Below are 12294 nucleotides of genomic sequence, written 5' to 3'. Positions count from 1 at the left end.
AGGGCCGGCCCTGACTGCAGATGACACAACCTATACTTGATCAGCTCAACAAACACACTGAACAAGAAGGGTGACAAATTGGAATCCTGTATGAGAGAGACGACAGGACAAATGAACAGTTACTCTCTGCGATCGCTCAGAGAAAAGAACAGATCAACTCCATCTGCCCCCTACCATGTAGCCCCATGTAGCATGTGGCATCTTCACCTGCTCCTGATTATAAAAATTATGTACCTCCTATATGAGAACATAAACAATCTTACATCATGTATTGCATCACAACTGAGTACCACAGCTCAGATTTTGAATACTGAGTACAGAATATTCATAGTGAACTGTTTATAATCAATACAGAGTAAAAAAAAGTCTGCAAAAATTAAAAATAAGTTAGAACTACTCTCTGAGGAAGCTGTGATCTGCTGGTGAATATTCTGTTCACAGAGAACAGAGAACAGAGAAACAGGCTTAAATATAATCACGCAGTTTCAGCGAAGACCCTAAGGAAGAACAAAAACTAGAAGGGGAGCTCTGTGTGGTGGATCTCTGCAACCAGATGGAATCCCAGTGACTTCAACAAGGCTCCTCACTGTACAGGGGTCTACCTGGCCAGAGCTCAATACAGGAACTCTGTAGGTGAGGCTATGCATACCAGCTGGTTGAAAGTCTTGATAGCTTTGCTTATAAATTCCGGGGGAGAGAGAATAAAGAAAAAACAACATTTTCTATGAAAGCTGCCCCTACTGCAAGCATGTCATAGTTTCGTTTTTTTATACTATGCTCAGGAACTTCTAGTTTTGGATGGTCAACTTGGGGGTCCATAGGTGGGTGGCTATTTGTTTGTTTAACACCATTTTTATATAACCAATTCTCTCTGGAGCTATAGACAAACCTGTTGGAACAGGCTCAGCTGGAAGCTGCTGCTTTTCTCGTAGCTCCCAAATGCGAACACTGCCATCTTCTGAACAAGATATCAACTGCCTGTCCAACCAAATGAGGAATTATATTGAAACAGAACCAGCATGAATACATATTAGCACAAATCGACTTATAAAATTTCACTACAAGTACAATAAGTCCCCCAATTTTATTACCAGTAACTCTTAAGAATTATTATTTAACACGATGCTGAGAGATCTCTTGCAAAAGGACAAATTCTAGTGAACTCAGGAAAATTAGTATAAAACTATACAAATCTGCAATCCCATCTAATGCTTTTAAAAACGTATGGCTTTATAAAAACAAATATAAGTCTTGATCTGCAAAGACTAATGCATATGTGTAGTCTTAACAACTTTAAGCATGCAAGTAATCCAATGGAGTGAGTCTACTCACTGCTTAAAGTTAAGCACAATGCAAGTGTTTGCAGGATCAGGGCTTTATTTTACCTTCTGATAGACATCTCCATAAAACAATAGTGGAGAACAGCAACATAGCTATTAGATAGAGATATCTATGGCAACCAGCTGTCTTGTCTTAGCTCTATTTTGATGGATTTGTAACTCATCTGTAAATATTAAGCTCCTGCTAGAAACTTGGCACTAAATGACAAAGACTGGGAGTGATTATTTTCGGTTCAATATTTGTTCATTAAATTAATTAGGCTGGTTTTGAGCAACAGAAATGTTTAAATGAGTTTGGCATGTGGCTTTGTTTTGCTTTATTAAAAACAAATGTGAAAAGATATTTCCATAATGTAGATTAATTATTTTGCTAGATTTGAATTTAAAAAAGCAAAAAGGTATTTAATTTGGAAGCTGTGTACTAAGCATGCTGAATTCTATTATTCCACATTAAATTATAATGGTGTATTTTCAAAACGGAAAACAATGCTTTCTATTTCTTAAGGGCAGGTCAAGCCAAAGATCAGGTACCCTATGCTGCCTTGGGAAGTTAAATGTAACTCTGCAGGTTGTTCCGAGCCATCTTTCTGAGCCTTCCATTTCTTTACTGCATTACAAAATTTACCATGACTTGTACCTGTTTGGAAGTTTTGCAATGTGCAATACAATGGAGTCATGAGCAGTTCTCTGGCAGGCAATCACACGCTTCATTTGAAGGTTATAGACATATATGCCCTTCCCAACAGCAGCAAACACACACTGGAAAGAAAATTCAATAGAACATCATACAGATACAGACATAAAACTATTACTTTGTGTAATAGATTTCCAGTGGTACTACGACATCGTAAACCACTGCTACCAGGCTCAACCTGTCCTTTTAACCTGAATTAATGCACTGCCTTCTGAAGTATAAAAATATCAAACAATTGGGAAAGCTTTGACACTTCCTGGATGAGAGAGGAAGATTGCGTAATGGGTAGGAGATCTTACATATCATCGCCCCAAAATTAGTACAGCATAAAAATGTACTTGTAATTATACTTAATTCCTCTATATGCTGAATTCCAAGTTGCCTACAGTGATATAAAAAATTCACAAAGCGCAGCAATTGTTTCTCTTATGGAATATTTTTATTCAAAAATGTTTTAAACTATTGTGAGAGGGTGTGCTCCCCACACAGGTCCTTCAGGGCAAGCTGCACAGATGAGTTACTCCCTGGGAGTAGGGAGTGATGAGACTGGCAAACCTGGAGGAGTGGGGAAGGCCAGGAGGTATGGAATCGGCTCAGAGAAAGGCAGCAAAGTGCAGGGAATGGACCTTGGCTGCTGTGTAGAGGGTCCCTGAGCCAGAACCTGGAGTAGAGGTTGGGCCTGGTGGCACTGTGAGACAGTGAAGCAGAAGACTGCCTGAGACTGCTGGAGAGCAGGAACCTTGCTGCACTCCTCCTGGAAGGGAAAACTACAACAGTGACTTGGCCAGAGGGCTCAGTCATGCAGAGGACACTGCGGTTCCTGGAGCAAGAGAGGGGTTGTAGAGGAGAAACTGATAGGGTTTAACCACTGGAAGGAGCATTGGCCTAACCGAATTAATCCCCAGAACCACCAGGAGGCAGCACAGTCCACCGGTGAGTAGAGCAACCCATCACAAATTGATGGAGAATGTGGGCAGGATGGTCACCTCTGACATAAGGGGTCAGTAATGGACTGTGCCTCACAAGATCCCCCAGGTGAGGGGCAGAGAGACACTATAATGCGGTTGAACCCTGCAACAAGGGTATATAACAGAGAGAGAACCACTAAAGGAAGGCAAAAATGGAAATGCCCACAGTAGACTTTCTTTGCTGAGGGAAGATGTCCTCTACTAGGGTGGATGCCAGAATTGCTGCTCCCACAGTGGGAAGATAAGAAGCAACAGAGGTGGGTCCCTGCTATGTGGAGATAGATATTAGAGAACCAGCCTCAGAGACTGTGTGAAACCCAAGTCTATTTACAAGACTGTATGGTGCAGGTAGCTTGTCAACAGCAGCAGCTGTACAGAATCCTTCAGGAAAGAAGCAGAAGGAGTTATAAGGGCCAGGAATGGGAAAGGTGCTTCAGGACTAGGAGGCCAGAGGCCCAACCCCAAAGTGTTATGGCTATGGGAGCAGGGGCCACCTGAAGAGGGAGTGCCCCTATTTGGAGGGAAGCAAAGAGCCTTACCAGGAGGCAAGGACAAAGGAGAGGGCCCAGAGAACACCACCCAGTAAGTGATTGGGTTGAAGGAGGACCTGCTTTCGGTGTGGAGGAAAGGGCTCTATAAAGAGGCATTGACCCCACAGGGAAAAGAGAGCCCAGAAAAGGGCAAGGGACTGAGGAAAGAGAGAAAAGAGCCAGAGGCCTGTAAGGAGTTCATAAGAACAGTGGAGAAGCCCAAGAGGCAGGTAAAGAAATGTGAGGGGAAGAAAGAGCCTCTGCATTAATTACTATCCTCCCTGGGGGCCTAACACTGAGATAAACCACAAAACAGTAGAAACTCAGAGCCTGGCAGCAAGGAGGACTCTGAAGGGATGGTCCAGGTGAGAGAGAAACTGTTAACTGCAGTTAACAGGCTGGGTGGAGGCTGCAGTTCCAGCAGGAGAAACTCAGAGATGCTATGGAGGAAGGAGATAGGTCTCTGACCATGAGCTACAGCCTAAGGCCTTGTCTACACTATAAAATTAGGTTGATTTTATAAAAGTCAATTTTTAGAAACCAAATTTTATACAGTCGATTGCATACGTCCACACTAAGCGCATTAAGTCGTTGGGAGTGCGTCCTCACTACTATGGCTAGAATTGACTTACAGAGCGGTGCACTGTGGGTAGCTATCCCACAGTTCCTGCAGTCTCCGCTGCCCATTGGAATTCTGGGTTAAGCTCCCAATGCCTGATGGGGAAAAAACATTACGTGTGGTTTTGGGTACATGTCATCAGGCCCCCCTGCCTTCCTCCTTCCCTCCGTGAAAGCAACGGCAGACAATCGTTTTGCGCCTTTTTTCCTGGGTTACCCATGCAGACGCCGTACCACGGCAAGCATGGAGCCCGCTCAGTTCACCGTCACCGTACGTCTCCTGGGTGCTGCTGTCAGACGCGGCACTGCATTGCTACACAGCAGCAGCTCCTTGCCTTCACTGCAGACGGTGCAGTAGGACCGATAGCCCTCATACATCTCCCGGGTGCACCTGGCAGACCTCGGTGAGGTCGATCAGGGATGCCTGGACAGACATGGCTATCCTCCTCTTAGAGCACCGAATGGGAGCCGGAGACTCCAGGTCATTCTCTTCTTTAAGTTTCGTCTCATGGAGATTCAGTCCTGCCTAGAATATCATGCAAACTGGAGGTTTCTGCCTCAGGCTGTTCTCCCAGCCGGCAGCATCGCACAGTCACACCTACCCCAGCCTACCCCTTGCTCCCATGGCTCATGAAGCCTGGACAGTAGTAAGGAGCAGTTCAACTATAGGCTGAGCAAGTGCAGAATGGTGGTAGAATGTGCCTTTGGATGTTTAAAAGCTCACTGGCGCTCTTTGCTGACTAGGTCAGACCTCAGCGCAACCAACATTCCCATTGTTATTGCTGCTTGCTGTGTGCCCCATGTTTATGGTGGGGTGGGAGGTTCAGGAAAATCGCCTGGCGTCCGATTTTGAGCAGCCAGACACCAGGGTGATTAGAAGAGAACACCAAGGCGCGCTGCGCATCAGAAAGACTTTGAAAACCAGTTTCATGACTGGCCAGGCTTTGGTGTGACAGTTGTGTGTGTTTCCCCTTGATGCAAACCCGCCCCCTTTGTTCATTTTAATTCCCTGTAAACCAACCACCCTCCCCCCTTCGAAATAAAGTAACAATTGTTTTGAAACCATGCATTCTTTCTTTATTAATTAAAAAAAAAGAGAGAGATAACGGACAAGGTAGCCCAGGTGGGGTGGGGGAGGAGGGAAGGACAAGGCCACATGGCTTATTGTAGCTATACTAAAAATCAAAATGTTTGAATGACAGTCTTCTGTTGCTTGGGCCATCCTCTGGAGTGGAGTGGCTGGGTGCCCGGAGCCTGCCCCCCCGCGTTCTTGGGCATCTGGGTGAGGAGGCTATGGAACATGGGGAGGAGGGTAGGCGGTTATACAGTGGATGCAGTGGGGGGTCTGTGCTCTTGTTGGCTTTCCTGCAGCTCCAACAGATGCTTCATCATGTCAGTTTGCTCCCTCAACAGACGCTTCATCATGTCCGTTTGCTCCCCCATTAGCCTCAGCATCGCGTCCTGCCTCCGCTCTTCGCACTCACTTAATTCTTTCCTGGCCTCTGCCACTGAATGCCTCCATGCATTAAGCTGTGCCCTATCAGTGCAGAAGGACTGCATGAGCTCAGAAAACATGTCATCGTGAGTGCGTTTTTTTTCGCCTTCTAATCTGCAATAACCTCAGAGACAGAGATGATAGGGGGAGCGTAGAAACATTCTACGCTGTACGATTCTGGGGGGACTGCATGGTCACCTGTGCTGCTGAGTGCTGCTGAGTTCGCCATGCTGACCAAACAGGAAATGAAATTCAAAAGTTCCCGGGGCTTTTCCTGTGTACCTGGCAAATGCATCGGAGTTCAAAGTGCTGTCCAGAGCGGTTACAATGGAGCAGTCTTGGATAGCTCCTGGAGGCCAATACTGTCAATTTGTGTCCGCACTACCCCAAATTCAACCCAGCAAGATCGATTTTAGCGCTACTCCCCTTGTCACAGAGGAGTACAGAAGTCGATTTTAAGAGCCCTTTAGGTCGACGGAATGGGATTGGTTGTGTGGACGCAGTCATTTTTAAATCAACCTAACGCTGCTAAATTCGACCTAACCCCGTAGTGTAGACCAGGCCTAAAACAAGAAAGGGATGACATGATAGGCCAGCTGCAGCAGATATGGGTAGGTGATTTAGAGTAGAAGAATACCTGCCCACCCCTGGGTTGCAGCCTTGAGGAAGAGGGTGTGTGATGAGATGTCAAGTATCAGGGGGTAGCCGTGTTAGTCTGTACCCACAAAAACAATGAGGAATCCAGTGGCACCTTAAAGACTAACAGATTTATTTAAGCATAAGCTTTCGTGAGTAAAAACCCCCCTTCTTCAAATTCATGGAGTGAAAATTACAGATACAGACATAAATATACTGGCACATGAAGAGAAGGGAGTTACCTCACAAGTGGAGAACCAGTGCTGACAGCGCCAATTCGATCAGGGTGGATGTGGTCCACTCCCAATAATAGATGAGGAGGTGTCAATTCCAGGAGAGGCAAAGCTGCTTTTGTAATGAGCCAGCCCTCCCAGTCCCTATTCAAGCCCAAATTAATGGTGTAAAGTCTGCAAATAAATTTTAGTTCTGCTGTTTCTCTTTGAAGTCTGTTTCTGAAGTTTTTTTGTTCAAGTATAGCTACTTTCAAATCTGTTATAAAATGTCCGGGAAGATTGAAGTGTTCTCCTACTGGCTTTTGTATGTTACCATTCCTGATGTCCGATTTGTGTCCATTTATTTTTTTACGTAGGGACTGTCCGGTTTGGCCAATGTACGTGGCAGAGGGGCATTGCTGGCACATGATGGCATATATAATATTAGTAGACGTGCAGGTGAATGAGCCTCTGATGGTGTGGCTGATGTGGTTGGGTCCTCTGATGGTGTCGCTAGAGTAGATATGGGGACAGAGTAGGCAACGAGGTTTGCTACAGGGATTGGTTCCTGGGTTAGTGTTTCTGTGTTGTGGTGTGTAGTTGCTGGTGAGTATTTGCTTCAGGTTGGGGCGCTGTCTGTAAGCGAGGACTGGCCTTCCTCCCAAGGTCTGGGAGTGTGAGGGATCGTTTTCCAGGATAGGTTGTAGATTGTTGATAATGTGTTGGAAAGGTTTTAGCTGGGGGCTGTATGTGATGGCCAGTGGTGTTCTGTTATTTTCCTTGTTGGGCCTGTCCTGTAGTAGGTGATTTCTGGGTACCTGTCTCGCTCTGTCAATCTGTTTCCTCACTTTCCTAGGTGGGTATTGTAATTTTAAGAATGCTTGATAAAGATCTTGTAGGTGTTTGTCTCTGTCTGAGAGATTGGAGCAAATTCAGTTGTATCTTAGGGCTTGGCTGTAGACAATGGATCGTGTGATGTGTCCTGGATGGAAGCTGGAGGCATGTAGCTAAGTATACCAGAAACCAACTGACCGCTATAGGGTGGTGTTTATGTGACCATCACTTATTTGCACTGTAGTGTCCAGGAAATGGATCTCTTGTGTGGACTGGTCCAGGCTGAGGTTGATGGTGGGGTGGAAATTGTTGAAATCCAGGTAGAATTCTTCAAAGGCCAGTCAGCCTCACCTCAGTCCCCGGAAAAATCATGGAGCAGGTCCTCAAGGAATCAATTCTGAAGCACTTAGACGAGAGGAAAGTGATTAGGAACAGTCAGCATGGATTCACCAAGGGAAAGTCATGCCTGACTAATCTAATTGCCTTCTATTATGAGATAACTGGTTCTGTGGATGAAGGGAAAGCAGTGGACGTGTTATTCCTTGACTTTAGCAAAGCTTTTGACATGGTCTCCCACAGTATTCTTGTCAGCAAGTTAAGGAAGCATGGACTGGATGAATGCACTATAAGGTGGCTAGATTGTCGGGCTCAACGGGTAGTGATCAATGGCTCCATGTCTAGTTGGCAGCCGGTATCTAGCGGAGTGCCCCAAGGGTCAGTCTTGGGGCCAATTTTGTTCAATATCTTCATTAATGATCTGGAGGATGGTGTGGATTGCACCCTCAGCAAGTTTGCGGATGACACTAAACTGGGAGGAGTGGTAGATACGCTGGAAGGTAGGGATAGGATACAGAGGGACCTAGACAAATTGGAGGATTGGGCCAAAAGAAATCTGATGAGGTTCAACAAGGACAAGTGCGGAGTCCTGCACTTAGGATGGAAGAATCCAATGCACCGCTACAGACTAGGGACCGAATAGCTAAGCAGCAGTTCTGCAGAGAAGGACCTAGGGGTGACAGTGGACGAGAAGTTGGATATGAGTCAACAGTGTGCCCTTGTTGCCAAGAAGGCCAATGGCATTTTGGGATGTTTAAGTAGGGGCATTGCCAGCAGATCGAGGGACGTGATCGTTCCCCTCTATTCGACATTGGTGAGGCCTCATCTGGAGTACTGTGTCCAGTTTTGGGCCCCACACTACAAGAAGGATGTGGAAAAATTGGAAGGAGTCCAGCGAAGGGCAACAAAAATGATTAGGGGTCTGGAACGCATGATTCATGAGGAGAGGCTGAGGGAACTGGGATTGTTTAGTCTACAGAAGAGAAGAATGAGGGGGGATTTGATAGCTGCTTTCAACTACCTGAAAGGTGGATCCAAAGAGGATGGATCTAGACTATTCTCGGTGATAGCAGATGACAGAACAAGGAGTAATGGTCTCAAGTTGCAGTGGGGGAGATTTAGGTTGGATATTAGGAAAAACTTTTTCACTAGGGGGGTTGTGAAACACTGGAATGCATTACCTAGGGAGGTGGTGGAATCCCCTTCCTTAGAAGTTTTTAAGGTCAGGCTTGACAAAGCCCTGGGTGGGATGATTTAGTTGGGGATTGGTCCTGCTCTGGGCAGGGGGTTGGACTAGATGACCTCCAGAGGTCCCTTCCAACTCTGATATTCTATGATTCTATGATTGCCATGGGTCCATATGATGAAGATGTCATCAATGTAGCGCAAGTAGAGGAGGGGCGCTAGGGGACGAGAGCTGAGGAAGCGTTGTTCTAAGTCATCCATAAAAATGTTGATATACTGTGGGGCCATGCGGGTACCCATAGCAGTGCCACTGACTTGAAGGTGTAAGTTGTCCCCAAATCCGAAATGGTTGTGGGTGAGGACAAAGTCACAAAGCTCAGCCACCAGGTGTGCCGTGGCCTCATCAGGGATACTGTTCTTGACAGCTTGTAGTCCATCCTCATGTGGAATATTGTATAAAGAGCTTCTACATCCATGGTGGCCAGAATGGTGTTTTCAGGAAGATCACCAATGCATTGTAGTTTCCTCAGAAAGTCAGTGGTGCCTCGAAGATACCAAGGAGTGCTGGTAGCGTGGGGTCTGAGGAGAGAGTCCAAATAGCCAGAAAATCCTGCTGTAAGAGTTCTGATGCCTGAGATGATGGGGCGTCCAGGGTTTCCAGGTTTATGAATCTTGGGTAGCAGATAGAATAACCCTGGTCGGGGCATTCCTCACACTGACCCTGCAAAAGCTGAATTGGGCCAGGTGGGCCCAATCGTCTAATTAGGCTGCAAGGGTTTGGGGAGGGGGGAGGAGGAGAGAGCTTTAGGTGGGATGCAGCTACTTACAGAAAAGCTTACCTGTGAGGGACAGCAGAGCTTTTATCCAAGACTGAAAATTGGAAGCAGAAGAGGCTGCAGGGGAAAATCTGCAGTCACTCCCTGGGAGAAGGGAGGTATGTTTGGGGGGGCTGTAGAGATGAGTTACCTAGAATTATTCCCTGGGAGGAGGGAGTAAAGAGACTAGCAAACTCAGAGGAGTGGGGAAAGCTAGGAGGTATGGAAGTGGCTCAGGGAAAGGCAGCAAGGTCCAGGGAACAGACCTTGGATGCTGTGTAGAGGGTCCCTGAGCTGGTACCTGGAGGAGAGGGTAGTTCCCAGCTTCCCCTGTCTGCCACTGTGGGAGTGGCACTGAGGCGGTGAAGCAGAAGACTACCTGAGACTGCTAGAGAGCAAGAACCTTGATACACTCCTCCAGAAGGGGAAACCACAATAGTGACCTGGCTGGAGAGCTGAGTAATGAAGAGGACACTACGGTTCCTGGAGCAATAGAGGGGCTGCAGAGGAGAAGCTGACAGAGTGTAACCGGTGGAAGGAGCATCGTCCTGACCGAGCTAATCTCCAGAACCACAAGGAAGCAGCTCTGACTGGCAGGGAGTAAAGCAACCCATCACACTTGCCTAGGCCAATTCTAGTTTAAAACTACATGTAGAAAGAAGAAACTCTAATAAGTAAGTTTAATATCTCAAAGAGCAAGAACTTGTACACAGGACCAATTTACATAAACTACAAACACTAGCAACAGCTCTGGAGTTGTGGCACACACAAAAGAGATTATTTATGCAAGTTCACTGCCAGCTTTGTCACAAATGATTTGACAAACTTTTCTTTCCTCAATAAAGTATCTGAATGAGTTTGCAGGAAAACAGTATGTTCTGAGGTATCTTAATACCATTTTACCTGAACTATGGGGTTTGGGCCAGTTTATTTCAACAATTTTTTTATTACTACTATTCTTTATTTATGTTGTGGTAGCATCAAGAAGTCTCAATAAGGAAGATAAGCCCCAGTGAGCTGGGCTCCTATAATGAAAGATGGTCTCTGCCCCACAGAGCCTCCATGGTATTTCAAAGTCTGGAAGCACTATTGTTTACAGCAGTTATATTATCTCAGCAGAGTGTAGGGATGCTGTACAATTACTAAAACATAACTGTACAGTTCCCCCTCATTATGTAATGATGTCTCGTTTGTATAATCACTGTATTCTACGTGGATGGCAGCCATTATTAGCCAGAGGGCAGTATTCTGCAGAATCACTTTACAATTATTCTCAACAAATGCACTGTAAATAGACAGATCTGTCTGGGAACTTTTTCCCAGCATTCCCAGCTGGTCTTCTAAATTTGGCAGAACCAAGCAATTAGATCTAAAGTGGCCATTTTGTGCCTGTTTTACCTTCCTCTCTTCCATCTGATGAGTATTGAGATCCTCTTATGTTTCCGCTCAAGCTTTCCCACTCTTGTACCTCATAAGACAGCACATTCTCACAAACTACTATAGTCCTTCTGGATCCCATACCCAGAAACAGTTGCCCATATAGAGATGCTTCCTCACTCAATCCAAATAAAGCAGAGATAAATAAAGAACATTGTTTTAAAAACAAAGAAAATCAAGCTGCATAACAGGGAGATAATTTTGTTTAAAGTATTTAAAAACCCTTTTGACGATTTCCTTCAGACCAAATCTTGCTCTCTCTGGAGTTCATTTGAACTGTGCAATTGATTTCAATGAGGACTAGCTCTCTGATCCCTCCTCTAATCAATTTCCTCCTGTCTACAGGCTAGCAAGGTTCTCATCATTTCCACAAGAACTATGCTATATTTGGATTTACATTGGGTTAGCTCAGCCCGTCCCTCCCAATTTAATTTTGACATTCAAATATATTGTCATTATTCTGAGGTGAGCCTTGTCAACCAGTAAGGAGGGGAGGAGATGAAAATGAGGGGGGAGATGAAGAGAGTAAGGGGGGGGAGCCAATAGTGTTTTTTGGGAACAATTTTTGTTTTTTTGTTAAACAATTTCCCTTTCAGCAGTTTTCAAGCCCATCTGGGGAATTTTCTCCTTTCACTTAAAACTTGATTTAACTAAACATGCCCTAACAATAACAATTTGAGGATGCTTTACTGCGCACAAAGTAATAATCATGTCCTGGGCCGAGTTTCTTGGAAAGAATGTGCACCCTTGAGTTATCACTGACGCATTATAATAAGCTCTGCAGTTCTGGACTCATCTTTGCAACCTTTTCAATCAACTAAATTGGTCAAGTCTCTTGGAACAAAGGCAGGATAATTTTTTTTACTACCATGTATAGACATGTTCACAGTCTGGCACAGACTGTAAATATGCCCTTTGTTTAATTCAGTTTATTAATTTTAAAGTGCCTACAGCTAGAACTGTCTGAGGAGCAAAGTTTGGAGAAGCAAACCAAAAAGTTGGAATAACTTCATTTCACTGAAACAGGCACCTACCTTGTTTGGTTTTTAAAACCAACTTTAAACACCTATTAAATCAGCCTTTGACAATTTAAAACAAATTAAATGGTAATTGTTCATTGTTGCTGTCTGCTAGTTCTCAGGCTGAGTCTATTAACTCCCTGTACTGAACTACCTAGAAATAGCATTGGGTAAC

General features: G+C 45.1%; 1 protein-coding gene across 2 annotated transcripts in view; it reads right to left on the bottom strand.

Annotated features, from left to right (window-relative positions):
- Nucleotides 1-12294, bottom strand: part of WDR41 (WD repeat domain 41) — a 40567-nt gene that overhangs the window by 4457 nt on the left and 23816 nt on the right. For both annotated transcript variants that reach the window (XM_048849538.2, XM_048849539.2), the window contains 2 exons: nt 1978-2099; nt 890-978 (listed from right to left, as the gene is read on the bottom strand). In XM_048849538.2, coding sequence (XP_048705495.1) covers nt 890-978; nt 1978-2099 — 211 coding nt within the window. The remainder of the gene's footprint in view (nt 1-889; nt 979-1977; nt 2100-12294) is intronic.

Source organism: Caretta caretta, chromosome 5 (genome assembly GCF_965140235.1).
Source record: "Caretta caretta isolate rCarCar2 chromosome 5, rCarCar1.hap1, whole genome shotgun sequence".
In the NCBI taxonomy this organism is placed as follows: Eukaryota; Metazoa; Chordata; order Testudines; family Cheloniidae; genus Caretta; species Caretta caretta.
The sequence above is the reverse complement of the archived record's forward strand: the minus strand, read 5'-3'. Positions and strand labels throughout refer to the sequence as shown.